Here is a 16,543-nt window from a genome sequence, read left to right as displayed (position 1 = left end):
TCTAAGACAGCCTTTGGCAGCAGCCCGCAGTTCCTCTGTGGTAGGCGCCCGCAGGAAGAAGTCCCGCCAGGGCTGACGGGGACAGAGCGAGGCAGCTCCAGGGAACCCGGTGTGTAGACAGAGATGCTGGCCGCCTCCTGGGGAGGAGCCTGAGCAGAGGGCTTTATTCCGGCAAGGGAGCCTACTGTGTCTCTGGCCTGTGGTCGCCGACACACACAGCCCAAGTGACGGGGGCGGCAGCTGCCCTGGGCGCAAGGCCCTGCTCCGGAAGGAGCCCCTGGGGACAGTGCTGGCCTCACTGTCCCCCTCAGAGCTGCAGCTGGGCCCCATCTGCTCGGGCACACGCGGTGCGTCCTGGCTTGTCCTCTTGGGTCCAGAGGAGGGGGATGAGGGCTGAGGCCCACTGCCTGCACCGGCTGTCTCCCGCGGGGCGGTCGGCCTCGTGGCTCGGGCGCCTCTGACCCGTCTCCCCAGGCACATGGCCTTCGCCCAGCAGACGGGCGGGGCATGACCTGCCACGTGGGCAGAGGGGCAGGCACGCCAGGAGCAGGAAGTAGGGCCCGAGCGCCCTATGGCGCTCCCAATGGCCAAGGACCACACCCCCATCCTGCGTGCCACCCGCACAGAGGGCAGTGCAGAGCGGGCGCCTGCCAGGCAGGGATGACTGGAACCTCGAGGGGTCAGTTCCATGAAGCGTGTAGCGCCCACTCTGTAACTGCCAACGGCTTGGAGTTGGCTGAGCGGCAGGAGTGAAGCACAGTCAGGAAAGGCGGCCTGTGGTGCCTGCCCCCCCCCCCCCCCGCCCCGGCCCCAGGGGAGCACCGCAGAGCCCCTGAGGGCAGCTGTTTGCAGGAGCTGACTGGGAAGCTCTCTCCTATAAAATAATTATACATTCAAAATCATTTACTCTGAATAAAAGTAATGGTATCTCAGATACCACCGAGACCCGTGCTCCCTTCGCCCCTTCTCTCCGCGGGTCCTGCAGAGCAGTAGCCCAGGACCGCGGGCAGCGCACGACACGCGTCCAGGCGCGGGGTCTCTTTTTCACTCTGCAGCGTATCTGTCAAATGCTGTGTTCATACGACAGAGATCAGCAGATCTATTCTGTTACACGGTGGTTCTGTGATTTATTAATCACTTCTCTGTTTATGATCTTTTCTACTGATTCTGGTCTTTCATGTTTATAATCAAGATACAGCAGACGTTTTTGTTTATGTACCTTGATTTATCTTTTTTTTTTGGCTTTTTTAAAAAATTGAGATATTAATTCCCACACCAGAAAAATTTACCCTTTGAGCATGTAATTCGTGGTTCTCAGTTTATTAACATAATTGTTACAACCATTCCTACTGATTCTAAAGCATTTCATCACCCCAGACAGAAAGCCTGAACCCACGAGGCAGTCACTGCCCCTTCTCCCACTCTCAGCCCTGCCAGCCGCTCGTGTACGCTCTCACTGTGGTTTTCTCGGTGCTGGACCTTTCGTCTAAAGGGAGCCATGTGGCACATGGCCGCTGGGCCTGGCTGCTTTCTCGTAGTGTAATGTTCTCAAGGCCCAACCGTGTCGACGCCTCCTCAGTGCCAATAATGTGCCGTTAAACGGCTGTGTCGTGGTTTATCCATTTGGCAGCTGATGAACGTTGCGTTGTTTCTGCTTTTTGCCTCTTAAGAATAATGCTGCTGTGAACATTGTGTCCAAGTGTTTTTGTGCACGTATATTTTAGCTTTTCTTACATACGTGCCAGGAGTGGCATTGCTGTGGTCGTGTCACAACTGCACGTTTGCCCTTTTGAAGAACTGCCAGGCTTTTCCCCAGCAGCTGCACCATCTTCTGTCCCCACTGTGCTCCCCTTTTCTCCACGTCCTCGCCAGCACTCAGTATTATGTGTCTTTTGACTGTGACCATCCTAGTGGGTGTGACATCTCGTTGTGGCTTTTATTTGCGTTTTTAACTAATTTGTCTTTCTGTTACTGAGCTGTGAGAGTTCTTTAGCTATTCTGGCTGCTAAACCATTATCAGATGTATAATTTGCAAAAAGTTCCTCCCATTTTGTGGGCTGTCTTTTGTGTGTGGGAGGAGAGAAGTTGTCTCTTTACTTTATTGATAATCTTTTGAAGCACAAAGGTTTAAACTTTGGTGACATCCAGCTTATCTGGATGTCATTTTACCCATCATTTTTTTGTCACTTTATCTTGTGTGTAGGTTTGTATAACTGGCATCACAATCAAGAGACAGAGCTGTTTGATAGCCCAAGAGCACTCATGGTCACGCCTCCATAGAAGCTGCTTTTAGAACAAAACTATGCCCTCACTTTCCTGAGAGGCATGTTGAATGTCCATCTTTAATATCACTATTTTCTGGTTAACAGGCTGAAACAAGCCAGGGAGCCCTGGGCACATTGGCAAATGTAGTCACTTCCCTCGCCAACCTCAGTGAATCCCTTAACAATGGTGACACTTCAGAAATACAGCCGGAGGACCAGTCTGCGAGTGAGATTACTCGGTACGAACCCTTGAGAGTGGAGGCCCCTCCCAACACACACAGTCACTGCTCTGTGAGGGTGGGGGGCAGCATCCTGATGCCTACCCTGTATTTAATGACAGGTTGCAGAATTGTCACAGGGCCCCTGCATGTCTGTCTTCTTCGTCTTAACTACAGGGCTGTGGACCTGTTTAGGTTATGTGGTACAAAATAGTCTGAAAACTTCATTCCAGATGATAAAGGGGACTGAGTACTTCAGGGGAACCTTACAGGTCCAGGCATACTTGTCACTGTTTATTGGACCTAAATATCAGTAGTGCAGCCCCTTTCTCGCTTTTGTTTCAGCCTGTTTTTCTCAAGTAGTGAGTCCAGAGCTGAGATAGATCCCTCAGGGTGGACAGATACTGGTGGTGAGATGGTACCAGCTGGCTGGACGCCTGTGCCCCCTGCCAGGGTACACTCCCTGCAGCTGGCCTGTGCATTTGCTCCTTTTCTGTTGGACCTGCCACTCCTGCCCGTCATGCCAGGCCAGGCGGGGGCCGCTCAGGGGCAGCGGTCCTCAGGTTCCCTTGTGGTGTGGTAGAAGGTGCCAGTCTGGATCCGGCGGAAAGAGGGCGGAATGTGAATTAGGCCGAATTCCATTCTACCACTTAACTCCTGGTGGTCTTGGCAAAGTGAGCTTTCACATCTCTGAGATGGAGGGAATTCCACCTTGGAGAGTAGTTCTGAAAAACAGAAATTATGTGTGAGAACAAATAACATCTAGCTTAGTGTCTGAGACCCTGTGGAGACACGCGTAGCGGCCGCTGCTCCTCCTCTCAGGCAGAGTTAACTGTCTTTTCCTAAAAGATGTCTCAGCTAGGGCGCGCCTCCTAGAAGGGGACTTACGGTGCGAGCCTGCTCCCTTTCTGCTCGCAGGGCATTCGATACCTTAGCGAAGGCACTTACCACCACCGACAGTGCCTCGCCTCCGAGCCTGGCGGACGGGATCGATGGCAGCGGCGGCGGGGGCATCCACGTCATCAGCAGAGACCAGTCCACGCCCATCATTGAGGTCGAGGGCCCCCTCCTCTCAGACACTCACGTCACGTTTAAGGTGAGGGCTTCTGCCTGCCTGCCTCGGTTAAAAACCAGACCTGGAAGTGAGCCCATCCAGGTGGTGGCAGCCTTCTGGCCCATCTTTGCTCGCCTGGCCGTCTGGCTCTGCCGCTGACCCTGAGGCTGGCGTGGCCTCCTGTCGCTGCCAGACAGGCCAAGGCGGGCTGCCCTGCCATCCACTCTCCCGGGACGGCCTGGCTCCAGCGTCAGCTCAGGCAGGCGCTTGGCTCCCACAGGCGTTGTTCCCAGCCCTTGGGCCTGCCCTCCTGCCCACTGGGGCCACCGAAAGTAGCTCTCAGATACGCTTGCAGGCTGGCCAGGTCCCCAGGGCCCCCCTCTGCACTCACTTCCCGAGCCTCACTGCTCTCTTGAGGACACTCCCAGGCTCCCTGAGCCCCCAGTGTCGAGGTCTGCAGAGTGAGTCTTCAGTTCCCCGGTATTCTGCGCTAGAATGAACTCGTGAGTCCTTGCCCGCCGTTGCCCAGGGATCGAAGGGCAAGGGTCCCTAGGGGAACTCCAGCTACAGAGGCATTCAAGCCCTTCTGGGACAGAGGGGCTCCTGGGGCCCAGCCCGGCCCCCTGGGTTCTGCTCTACTCTCCCTCGCTGTTCCCTGACACCGCCTGCCAGTCCCTGCCCGGCCATTCCCACTGGACTTAGATTTGAACCTGCAGATGAGAGTGGAGCTGCTGAGAACCAGTGCCTGTGCCGGGAGGCAGCGTCGGTGCCTCATCCTTGTGGATGAGCTGGGCCCCGTCCCCGCCTCTCCAGGCCTGTCAGACCCCAGCTCACTGGGTGGGCCCGCCTCCCAAGGGTCTGCGCGGGGCTGGGTGCTGACAGGTCCTGGGCCGTGTGCCCTCTCCTGCAGCTCACGATGCCCAGCCCGATGCCCGAGTACCTCAACGTGCACTACATCTGCGAGTCGGCCTCACGCCTGCTCTTCCTCTCCATGCACTGGGCCAGGTCCATCCCCGCCTTCCAGGCCCTGGGGTGAGTGGCTCTTCCCCTCTCTGTCCCTGGCAGGACCTCCCTGGCTCCAGGAACGGCCTGGAAGGGGTCTGAGGGCCCTTCCAGTGTGTTCCTCGATGAATAAATGCAGTCAGCAGATGGGTGGCGAGAGACCACCTCGGCTGCCAGGGCTGGGACGTCCCCCAACCTTTACTGCGCCGCCTCCATGCCCCTCGGGCGTGCTGCCAGAGCAGGGACGGAGTGGACGGGAGGCAGTTGTCCCTGGGTCTTGAGGCAGGGTGGGGGCCCCAGTATGGGGGCCCCTGAGATGACAGACGGTCTCAGGGGGCCTCACCCTTGCTGTCCTGGGTGGAGACCCACCCCTCCCTGGGCGGCGACACGTCTCTAGCCTTGGGAGCTCCCCTTGGTCGCTCGGGCCAGCCCCACCCAGGGCTGCTGAGAGAGTGGTCTGTCCTCAGAGGGCCTTCAGGCGAGGCAGTCGTGTGGAGAGCAGGCCTGAGCCCTCCAGAGGCCTCTGGCACACGCTCGCCGACGGGACTCGGGCGGGGTGTGCGGGGCGTGAGGCAGGGGCAGCAGCCCCACACCCAGCCTGCCTCCGTGTCCCCAGGCAGGACTGCAACACCAGCCTGGTGCGGGCCTGCTGGAACGAGCTCTTCACCCTCGGCCTGGCCCAGTGCGCCCAGGTCATGAGCCTCTCCACCATCCTGGCTGCCATCGTCAACCACCTGCAGAACAGCATCCAGGAAGGTAGGGCCAGCCTGTCCCCGCGCCGCCCCGGGCGGAGGGGGGTTCACGTCGCCGCCGGCTTTAGTGTCTGAATTCCTGCCCGGCTGCTCCTTTTCCTGTAATGAAGATGAAAGGGGAAAGGTGCTGAGTTCTGAGGCAGACATTCTGCACTGTTTTCAGAGTAGTCACCACCTCTGTCTCCATCCTCAGGGACAGGTTACCCTTTCACGCAGCTCACAAACCCTCAGGACCCTGTGGATTAGACACGGTTCCTCAGGGTTGCGTGTAGGAGTCCAGGTCCCAGGGAGGGCTGGGCCCTAGGGCTCAGGCCCGGGTCCACGGCCCCCCGTGCAGGGCATGGGTGGACGCATGGCGCAGTGTGAGGTCTGGGCCGTGTCAGGATGGGAAGCAGCGTGTGTGGTCCCTGTGTGCTGTGTGCCCGCGGCAGCCTGAAGACTGCTGGGTGCCCACACCGCCCAGGGTCTAGGCTGACCCTGCGCGCCACACCTGCCGCCGAGCTGGAGCCGCCACCCTTCTCACTGGGTGTCCCGATGTTGGAGGCACCTAGTCACACCTTTGTGTTTCTAGTTACTTCCTTCAGAAGTTACATAAAGGTAACTTTTATAATCTGTAACATTTTATTGAGTTTTAGATTTGTTCACAAATGAGCTTTAGTTTTATTTCTAACAACATCACACTACCTTCAGCAAGATACTGTCAAGAAGACAAAGTCAAACAGTAAATAAACCTGTCGTAGCAGCTAGAAAAGGCCAGGGTGTTCAGGTCGGCAGATGTTTATCAGTGCCTGCGGAGACTTGGAAAGAACTGATCTTGATGGGATCTGGCGTGTGGGCCTCAGCAGGTGCGGGCCACAGGGCCACCCAGGGAGTCGCTGTCCAGGGCCGGGGGTCACACAGCGGAGCGGGTGTGGGTGCCTAGAGCCACTTCACCTGCAGCGGGAAAATGGGGCTCTTGAGATAACTGGGTTTTCATTGAAAAGTGAAATTCTCTCCTTTTTTCCCAATCTGTGTCCCTCCAAGAAGCTAGCTCCTTTACTGTTCTTAACAGCCTTTCTCAGAGGATGTCTGTGTTGATTTCTAGATAAACTTTCTGGAGACCGGATAAAGCAAGTCATGGAGCACATCTGGAAGCTCCAGGAGTTCTGTAACAGTATGGCGAGACTGGATATAGACGGCTATGAGTATGCATACCTTAAAGCTATAGTTCTCTTTAGCCCCGGTAAGATATGCAGTGGTCACTCGCGGCGGGGCCCCCCGTGCTAGTGATAGTTCTGCACACGCGCATGTTGGCACGCTGTCAGCAGTGTGGAGCCCCACGCTGCGTGCCTGGCTGTTCCCACAGCACGTGTGCTTTGCCAACTGCTAACATGGACAGGACGTCTGTTACAGTTGTTTTGAGAGTCCCAGCGTCGTAGTAACTGCATGTGTTCAGTGGACGTGATTTGAATCCTAACGAGTAGGATCGTTTGTATGCCATGGGCCAAATGAGACCACAGCTTACAAAACTGAGTGTGCCATTTAGCCTTTTGTATCCACGGGTTCTGCATTCAGTTCAGCCAGCCGTGAATCAGAAATACTCAAGGGCCACCCCTGGCCGTCCAGTGGCTGAGACGCCAAACTTCCAGCGCAGGGTGGCCAGTTTCAGTCCCTGGTTAGGGAATTAAGTTCCTACATTCTGTGTGGCAAAAGAAAAAAAAACGCAAGGGAAAAAATGTTCCAGGAGTTCAAAAGTAATATAGAGGGGATTTAAAAGTGTACGGACAGACGTGTAGGTTACATGCATGTTCAACGTAAAGGACAACAGGTGATCTGTGTGGGGGTCCCAGAGCCAATCCCCTGTAGCTACCAAGGGACAGCTAGGCCCCGCCCACTGCCCTCTGCTGGGTCTTGCTCTCCGCCAAGGTTTAGGGACATGAGCACATACTCCAGCAGACAGACCCTGCCTGCCCAGCAGCTGCAGGGCACGCCAAAAGGCCTGGTCACAGCCGGCGAAGAGGCAGCGGGGCTGTGGGCGAGAGGAAGAGTGGCCGCGGGCAGTCTCGCTCACTGCCCTGCGGCCGTTCGAGCCTCCTGAGAGCCCACTGGGTTAAGCTGGACCCAGTGTAACCTCTCCACCCCACACCTCCCAGCCTCCTACTCAGGAACGAGGAAATAGCTGACAGGACGGGAGACACTGCGTGATGACATGTCTAGAAAGCAGATGGTGACTCCTGGTTCCGCATGTATGTGTTTCCTAGAGTAAGTAGGAAGCCCCAGGGTTAGAGCCACCCCAGTGGGACTGCAGAGGCTGGTGTGACCGCTCGGGGCCAGGCCCCCTGGGAGCCTGCAGGTCCCGGCAGAGCAGGAGGGGCCCGAGCTCTAGCAGCAGTCTCTGACCTAGACCAGCCCCCAGAGCTCACTGTGTTGCACTTGAGAAGTTTGCCAGAAGTATGATTAAAAATAAGTACTGAGAAGTCTACACGAGGCTTTCGAAATACAGAGGGGCAATTTGCGGTACTTTTCTTCCTTCAGATCATCCAGGTTTGACCAGCACAAGCCAGATTGAAAAATTCCAAGAAAAGGCGCAGATGGAGTTGCAGGACTATGTTCAGAAAACCTACTCGGAAGACACCTACCGGTGAGGCACACGGGCAAGACGGGGGCGAGGCTGGAGCTAGCTGCAGATATCAGTTACGCTGGCCTTCCACTTCTGGCAGCCCGGTAGAGCCTCCGTGTGATCACACTTTAATTCTTGCGTTTTCTCGGTGACAGGGAGTGCGGAGGATCAGGAAGCCCAGGTCGTCCCAGTGTTGCTGGGTGACTGCGGGCAAGACCTGGGGTTGCTCCTCTAGTTCAAGGGGTTGGGAGTTGTCCTCTCGTTTGGGGCTAACAGTGCGTGAGACATGAGTTCTCACAGAGACCGCCCCCCAGTGCATAAGAGTCAGCGGCTCTGCCCCTGGCTCCCCACCTACTGAGGAGACAGTGCTAGCTAGAGCGCTTGACAGAAGAGGCCACTGACACAAACCGAATCCGACCCCTACAAAACACGACTGGGTTGTACAAAGTAATAATCCACTCCCCGCGTAAATTGGTATTTTAAAAATTCCTTTATTCAAGTGCAAGTTTATCACGTTTGGGCCAGAGAGACCTGTGCCCAGCCTGGCTGGCAGAGAGCCTGCTCCTGCTTTAGGCACGCCACCGTGGCCAGACACAGCTTTTGCCAAAGCAAGATCCGTTTTCTGCTAGCATCTTTTTCACTTAATATTCAGCAAGTATGTATATGTTCTTTAAGTCGTTTTCCGTGGCTGAGGAGATGCCGCAGCTTCGCCACGATCTCCCTCCTGATGAAAGGGCCCTGTGGTACAGGGTCCAGTTCATAGGGGCCCAGCGCCACCCCTCCAGGCGCTGCCGGTGGCCTGGCCCATCCAGGGGAGGCTTCAGATGACGCCCAGGGAGCTGCAGGACAGGGCCATGGTGCGCCTTCCTAGGGCTCCTTCAGAATGAACATCGTACTCTTTCCTTTTAATTACAATGCTGAACGAACACTGGAAGTTAGAACAGCATAGCAACAGTTTCAATTGATAAAATCACTTAAAATCCCAGTACCCAGAGGTCAGCAGTCAGCATTTTGGTGACCTTCTGAGCACTTCATTCACACACACATCCACACGGTACTCCTGCTGGTGCACATCCTGCTGGTTTTATTCAGCTGTGTGTCATGGAATTCTTACCAGCGACTATAGACTTTGATTCTCCTCCTTAATGTGTGTAGTGATTAGACAGGTTAGTTTAACCTACCTTCCGTTAACAGGTTGCCAGGTTTTTCTTTTTGGTGGGGTTGGGGAGAGTTGTTATAAACAACGAAGGGAACACATTTGTACGTCATCATTGCACTCACGATAAATTCCTACAAGAGCGACTACTGAAATCAGGAAAGCACGAGCGGACACTGGCGGTCTGGTTCGGTCCCGAGGGCTGCAGATGGGCCCTGTCCGCGTGAAGCTTGGAGTGCCGCGACCCCGCCCCTCTAACGACCCCCCTCTTACAGGTTGGCCCGCATTCTCGTCCGCCTGCCGGCACTCAGGCTGATGAGTTCCAGCATAACGGAAGAGCTGTTTTTTACTGGCCTCATTGGCAATGTTTCGATAGACAGCATCATCCCGTACATCCTCAAGATGGAGACAGCGGAGTATAACGGCCAGATCACCGGAGCCAGCCTATAGCGCACAGCCCGCCCCGCCGGGGCCGCCCAGACACAGACAGTAGGGTAGTGGTGGTGTGGTATGTGCAAATACTCCAGTACGTCAGCTGTTCCCACCTGGCTTCTCCGTATCTGTTAGTCCCAGACAGTAGCCACTAAAAGACTAGTAGGATTCTCTCCTGCCATAAGAAATGTTTTAATGCCTTTTGATGAAGCAACAGATTTTTAAACAATCTTTTAACTCAGTTTGTATCCAGAAATTCTCAAAGGGCAAAAAACAAAAGCAAAGTTTTATAATGTCAGAGACTAGTATTAAAACTAAAAGAACCTAAGAGAACGGTATGTGTGTATATATTAAAATGTCCTTGGGATAGCTACTAATGACCAGGGTAATAATACTAGCACTTTCTAAGCACTTCCTATCAATGTATAATGTTAGCAACTCCTTGCCGATGTGCAGGGCAGATGGAAAACTGTGTCTGTCTTTTGCCGAAATGCTAATGGTTTCTATGAAAATGCAGTAGGGTATGGGAGACAATCACTTGCTCAGGGAGCGAGGCGTCCTTCCTGACCACGCGCATGCGCTGCTGCTGTCGGCCGAGCCCCAGGCGTGAAGGAGGTGGCAGTGCAGGGCCCCACGCATGCTGGTCTGAACGAGAAGCTTCCTTGGCCTGAGCGGATGCTGACTGGCTTCCCCAGTCTGTGATGGGCCTCCGAAGGCTCCTCTGTGACTGGTTCTCAGAACTGGATTCAACCAATTCCCACGGCAACCAAAAAACAGCGCTGCATCACCTCTGCCCCCATGGCAGATGGAGTGGTCTGCCCAGCAAGTGCAAGGTGGGCCTTCTGAACCCTTGTCGGGACCTCCCGCTGCACGTCTTTGGGGGAGGGTGGGAGGGCTGTTGTCTCCGCAGTGCACGCCCCACGCCTGGCCAGGCAGCAGCCGCGGTGGAGCCACGCTCTCAGCGTCTCCAGGCCCAGCACCACCTCAGGCAGTGGGCTTCTCGATGCTCCTGGTCTGGCACACTGGGGTTCCCCGGGGCTGCGTCCACAGATGACCCCTGGAGTGTTATAGATGATGGATGAAAAGGCAGGCTACCTTCTCCTTCAAAACAACCTTTAACCCCAAAGCCATCTTAGTGACCATCGTTTTATTAAAACAGAATGCAGTTATTGGGAAGTTTACTAGAGAAAAGTGCTCACAGATGCCCCCGGTTGTCAGCAAGCAGCAGATTTCTACTGGGAAGCACAGCAAGGCTGCCTCAGGTGTCTGCACTGTGTGTGGCCCAGGTTAAGTACAGTGCGACCAGGTTTGCAGCTCTGAAACCTTTGGATCAGATGGTCCCTCCTAGGCCCAAGGCAGACGAGCAGCAGGGAGGCGTGACGCCGGGGAGGGAAGCTGGGTGCCGGGCCACTGCATGGGCTCGAGGCAGAACTAGATGGCACCCCATAATTGTCGGCAGCACTTAAGAGTCATTAGTGGGAATTAAGGGAACAGTGTCTCCAACTTACAGATATTCCTGTTTGTATCTCATTATAGTTTACTGTTCACGCTTTGAAGCAAGTCTTAGAGAAAGTGCAGTACCCACTGTAAAATGATGGAAAGGATTTAATATTGCCAGCTTACCATTTTGGTTTTCTAACTTCAGAGTGACTTAAGTTTCAAAATTAAGCTAGGACACTGGCCAAGAGAGTGAGCAGGGTGGGTCTGTCATTTCTGCTTGGGAGGGGTTTTTGCAGAGGCACCTGAAGCGTTTGTGCTCATCTCACATGGATGGTGAGGCGCACATCTGTCCTGATTCTGGTGTGAGCGCGTCCGAGGGTCCTGTAGCAGCTCCCTGGGAACACGTGTCCTCTTGTGTCACCTCTTCTAGGTCTGAGCTCTCGGTGATGGTGAGAAGGTCAACACTGGCCTGCTCTCTGGGGCATCATCCTGTCTCTGTGAGGCCTTTACACTCAGGTGGCCTTAGGTATCAGGGCAGCCTAGCCAAGACCTGGGCCAAGGTGCTGTTGAGACAGGCTGGGAGAAGGTAGGAGCGGCGGACAGACAGTGAACGCTGGGATAGGCATATGCCCCTCGCCCACAGGACGCCCTGGGAGAATCGCCGATTCTAACCAGGTCCTGCGCCCGAGTCCCCACGCCGCTGATGGCTGACTCCAGTGGACCAGTCTGGGCTCTGAACACGCCCTCTTTGGTGTCCCAGATTGCCTTGGCCTTACTTTGAAGTGGTCTTTTCCTTAAAACTCGGCTCCACGCTATCTGAATTCTCACCGCTCCTAAATCACGTCAAACCTTTTGACAGCAGGCCCATCCCTCTCCTGTCAAATTGATTAAGAGGAGCCCAAAGTTAAAAATTATTTAGAGAGACTGGAAGTAAATACTTAAGCCTCAACTTTCATAGGGCTCTTCACCCGTTAATACTTTGTGAGACTCTGATTCAGGGAAGAGAGCGCGCCCTCTGCATCTGAGTGAAACAAGCCAGGATTGGGGTTCTTGGCGGCCCATTCACACCTGCCTTCTGGTGGCCCCGCCGCAGAGCAGAGGGGACGAGGGCACCTGAGGGAGGGCGAGGATGGACGCATGGTGCTGCTTCCTGAGGACACGGGCTCTGCTCCAGGGGCGTCTCAGATAGCGGGGACAGTTACATGTTGAAATGTGTGGAGTTCATTACATGTAACATAACCAGATGACATAGGGAAAGACCAAATTACTCAAGCAGGGATTTTCCAAGGTATTCCTGGAAAGGATTTTTAAGGAAGGGTGTGGTTTTGGGGGGAGGGGCCTACATTATTTATTTCCTACCCTCTGCCAGGAGGCTGTGGTCAGGGCCCTTCTGTTGTCCAGGTTTTTGGATCTGGTCTCTGTGCAGTCACTCTTGGGTGTTGTGTGATCGCCCATCCGTCAGTATTAACGTGGACTCTGGCGAGGGTCGTGCTGGCAGAGCCAGATACTCGCTGGGCTCTTGCAGTATCTAGGGCTTTATCCTGGTCCTTCGGGGGAACGCCTAGCAGAGCACTCTTGCTTCCACCCTGCCCTCGGCCTGACAGGCAGCCCTTGGCTGGGGACCCAAATTCCAGGGCCTGAGGAGAGATGAGAGCCTAAGAGCATCCTGCCCATTTTCCAGGGGAAGTGGCCTTACGTGCGGTGGGGCTATAGGTGACATTTCAGCTCCCCTGAGTCTAGGCCAGGGAAGGTGGCATCTTCTGATGTGCACATCTTTACCCTGGAGGCTGCTGCCCTCCAAACCTGGGAAGGCCCAACAAGGCAGGACAGCCACCCACATCCTCCAGGGTCCCACTTCCCTTCTCCACTGATTGTGTGACTCTGAAAATGTCTTAACTTTGATGTCAGTTTGCAGAGTCAGCCTCTCCTCATAAGAGAGTGGTCTGAGTCTTTTGTACACAGGGTCCTGGGCTTCCTCACCCGTGCCTCCTACTAGCAGGCACTTCTGTGTGTCCAGCCCTGGGGTCCCTTCACTGGCGTTATGCGTGTACAGATTTCTAGGCTTGTATGACTGACTGAATGTACATGTGTTTATACCTTCTCTGTCTGTACAGTGTATATAGCCTTGTGTACATAGGTGTATATTATGTATACAGACACACAGCCACATAGCCAGACTTCCCTTGCGTCTTACAGAGAATCTATGAGAGAGTGGCTACAGTCATTGACATGGGTGTTCCCTGGTCCGTCAGCAGGACGGATTTGCTGACACTTTGCTTGGGGTGAGCCTGGCTGGGAACGGCCCTGCCCTCCACCAGGGCCAGGAAGCTGGAAGACATTCGTTTATCCCAATGTCCAAAACGAGGTGGGGATCTTTAACCTAGTTGCTATACGTCTATTTATGGCCTAACTGGGAGGACCTTGGCAGGTAGTGGTGTTGGGCTCCCATGTACTCTCAGTCCAAGACCGAGAACAGACTGCATGGTGGGCCATGACTCCCAGTGTGGTGGAAGCAGCCCACCCACACGTGCTCCGGCACTCAGCGGACAGTGAGTCTGCCTATGACCCTCTCTCCACCACAGCTGCAAAACAAGTATTCCTTAAAAGTCAGCATGAATGTTGAGCTAACTCCTATGGCATATAAATTACAGGTCTTTTATTTCTCTACCCGTAGCATGTGAATAAAATTCACTGCCCTTATTCCTTTCTATAAATTATGATTCTGGAATTTTAAAATTTCAGATAAAACTTGCATTCCGGTACAGATACATACCTTAACACTATAGATGCCAAACTGTCCTTGCGCAGGTCTGTTCCGATGAACTCTCCCCGTTAATCGAGCTTTAAGCTGAGACACCGCACTCGGGAGCCAGGGCCCAGCAATAGTTGCTCACGCAGCTTTAGCAGGAGACCTGAATGGTGGGAAGGTTGAAAACTGGCCTGCTGAAAGAAATCACTGGATAAGTATGAAAACTCAGAGACACCACAGGTTACTTTAAAAAAAAAAAAAAAAAAAATTGAAGTGTTTGAAAATAGCTCGTTGAGACCAGAGTCCTCGGTGCCTTTGTGAGACGGGGGGTGTGCAGCCTTCAGCGTCCCTCGGCTTTGATGTGAGAGCTCCCGCTACTCCAGAGGCCTCGTCCCGCTCCCACGTCCCCACCTGTCGTGACAATCACACTATAGAAGGGGGCTGTCCAGGCGAAATACAAGTGGAAGCTTAGCAGTCTCTAAATGAATCTTCAGAAGTTCTCCTCGGGGCTATTTACCTTAACTAGTCTAGGAATAAACTCTCAGTTTTAAGAGTATTTTAGGGGTGAGGAATGTCTGAGATATGCTAGGAAAAAAGGCTCAGCAATATTTATCAATTGACAGACTGTGATAAAGCTTAACACTTGGATAACATTTGGAAATATATAAAACATGGCTTTTCTTTAGAAAACTATGTCATCAATTATTTAACAACCAGAGCACTCACGGACTCCAATGCTGCTGCCACACACAACTCAAGAGCTCGAGTATTTTTCTAGTCTCTCTGTTCTCCCAGTTATCTTGTGAACCAGTGTTCAACTAGTTTTATATCTGAAAGCTGCACATTTTTCATAGTACCAACCATAGTTTTTACCTGTAGTTCAGAGCTCTCTGTTAAAATGTACCTGCATTACCAACCCTTTTAAAAGAAGTGTGTTAAAGGAAAATTTGCGTGTTACTTTCTTGGGACCGTTTCTGTAGCCTCTGCCCTTCACAATATAGAATATATTGTTTATGCCATCACATTTTAATTCCAGGTTTAAAATCTGTTGAAAGCTGTAGCTTGAAATCAGCTTTGTTTACGTGATGGCATTTAAAAAACAGCATGTTCTTTTTAAACTGAATTTTATATCTAATCAATGTCTTCAGTCTTGAAGAATTTGCATTGTTGTGTTTGTATATAGAGTATTGCAGTGCATGAATTAGCTTTATGCATTTTATTAAATGCTGTTTCAATGTGGCATTATTGTTGTGGCTTAATACTACTACCTAAATGAGGTTTATACTATTAAAAGTGAATTAAAAACTAGTAACGTACATCCTGCTCTTCATTTCTCCTCATAATGGTAATAACATCAGTAACCCTGAAGCCCAGTAGGTGGCAGAGAGGCACCTGGTTGCCAGAGCCATACAGCTCTCACCCTGCCGTGCTCGAGGGTCTGCTGGGCTGTAAGTACCTTCAAGGGAAGCACTGGCGAGACCGTCTCCTCTGCATCTTCCAGAAGCCACGCAGACCTTTCTGGAGAAGACAGCCTGTGTGGCCGGATGCACAGACGCACAGAGCCAGGTTTCCTGGAAGGGTCTCTGCTATCCAAGGGGTAGAAAAAAAAACCCTCGTTGTGTCATCTGATGGCTTGTTTTACAGGTGAGGATGCTGAGGTCCAGTCTGACTCGTGGCAGAAACCACTGGCAGCTTTAAATGGCTTTGCCAAGTAGAAGTCAAAGTGAAACTCAAATGGGTTACTTCAGTAGAACAAGGCCAAAACCCCTCCAGTGAACAGTGCTTATGCAAATGAAAGTATATCCATTATAAGATCCTCATAGCAATCTTCTCTATCATCGCTTCCGATTTCTGCAAATTTTAAACCCATCTTTCTGTCCCTATTTAAAGTAGGAAACGAGAGAGCAGCGCCCCGGGCAGTGCGGATGCAGCCTGCTGCCAACGAAACAGCTGCCGGCGCGGATGGACATCCTTCTCTAGAGGGGGGCCCGCACCTACCTTGGTTTCGGGTGATCCTCCTACTTATTTAGCAGCCGTATTAGGGCGCCCCCGTGGCCATGGCGGGAAAGGCTGTTTCCGTGAGGCTGTCTCACTGCGTTCTGGAGACAGTCTGGAAGGGCACCCACTCTGACAAGCCTAGCCGGCCAGGAGGGAAGGCCCTCAGCGGGTGTGGCGTCAGAAGCAGGGCGGGGCCGAGACCCCACCCGGGGAGGCGGCAGAACGTGGGACAGGCGCTTCCCTCCAACATTTCAGGGACGCCGCCCCAGTCATCAGCCTGCAGCCGTTCAGGAGCCTGCGCATTCCTCCTTCGACCCGCACGCCCACCTCCCTCCCAACCCGCATATTCAGACCATCACCCTGAATGCGGATTTGGTACAAAATCACAGTAAACCATCACCCGAGCATCAGGTGGGAAGAGCACCAAGCTTGTATTACAATGAGATCCATCTGCAGCGTTTATGCACAACAGCTCACGGGGCGCGCTCGGGGTCAGCCCAGGTCCCATCTCCTGAGGCCTGAAACCAACACGACCGGAGTGACGGCGACTCGGCGGCCGGTGAGGAAGGAAGTCCCAGCCAGAGCCCGTGGCGTCGCGCCCCCTCCCGGCCGCGCAGGAGGCGCTGCTCCGCGGGGGCCCGGCGGGCAGGGGGCGTCAGTGCACAGGCTCCCCACCGCGGCGGCCGCGGGACCCAGACGCGCGACTTTCAGGCGGCGGCCTGGCCCCTTCCCGGCCCTGAAGCCCCGTCCCCGCCGAAGGCCCAGCGGACGGGGTCACACGGCACTGCTCAAGCGGCGCGGCCTTCACGCACGGCCGTGATGGCGCAGGGTGTCCACTGAGCAGCTTGGCTGCAGCCCCCCCCCGCAATGTGCTTCCAC

At 54.0% G+C, this 16,543-nt stretch overlaps 1 protein-coding gene and 1 long non-coding RNA gene across 17 annotated transcripts in view; one reads left to right on the top strand and one right to left on the bottom strand.

Moving 5' to 3' along the window:
* NR2C2 (nuclear receptor subfamily 2 group C member 2) overlaps window positions 1-14,974 on the top strand; it is a 115,920-nt gene extending 100,946 nt beyond the window's left edge. For 13 of the 16 annotated variants that reach the window (XM_027957808.2, XM_042236428.1, XM_027957806.2 and 10 more), the window contains 7 exons: window positions 2,370-2,503; window positions 3,401-3,578; window positions 4,447-4,568; window positions 5,155-5,294; window positions 6,375-6,512; window positions 7,805-7,910; window positions 9,321-14,974. In XM_027957808.2, coding sequence (XP_027813609.1) covers window positions 2,370-2,503; window positions 3,401-3,578; window positions 4,447-4,568; window positions 5,155-5,294; window positions 6,375-6,512; window positions 7,805-7,910; window positions 9,321-9,495 — 993 coding nt within the window. In that variant the 3' untranslated portion in view covers window positions 9,496-14,974. Of the gene's footprint in view, window positions 1-2,369; window positions 2,504-3,400; window positions 3,579-4,446; window positions 4,569-5,154; window positions 5,295-6,374; window positions 6,513-7,422; window positions 7,532-7,804 lie in introns of all 16 variants that reach the window. The other 3 variants (XR_003585991.3, XR_006057116.1, XM_060402688.1) reach the window with 3 other exon arrangements.
* LOC121817277 (uncharacterized) lies at window positions 1,305-9,535 on the bottom strand. Its single transcript, XR_009597472.1, has 2 exons — window positions 3,928-9,535; window positions 1,305-3,596 (listed from the first exon to the last, which is right to left on the bottom strand). It is a non-coding gene; the product is annotated as an uncharacterized LOC121817277 (long non-coding RNA).
* Window positions 14,975-16,543: the final 1,569 nt, after the last annotated feature.

The sequence above is a fragment of the Ovis aries genome, chromosome 19 (genome assembly GCF_016772045.2).
Source record: "Ovis aries strain OAR_USU_Benz2616 breed Rambouillet chromosome 19, ARS-UI_Ramb_v3.0, whole genome shotgun sequence".
NCBI classification, from domain to species: Eukaryota; Metazoa; Chordata; class Mammalia; order Artiodactyla; family Bovidae; genus Ovis; species Ovis aries.
Note: the sequence above shows the minus strand (reverse complement) of the source record. Positions and strands in the feature narration are given on the sequence as shown.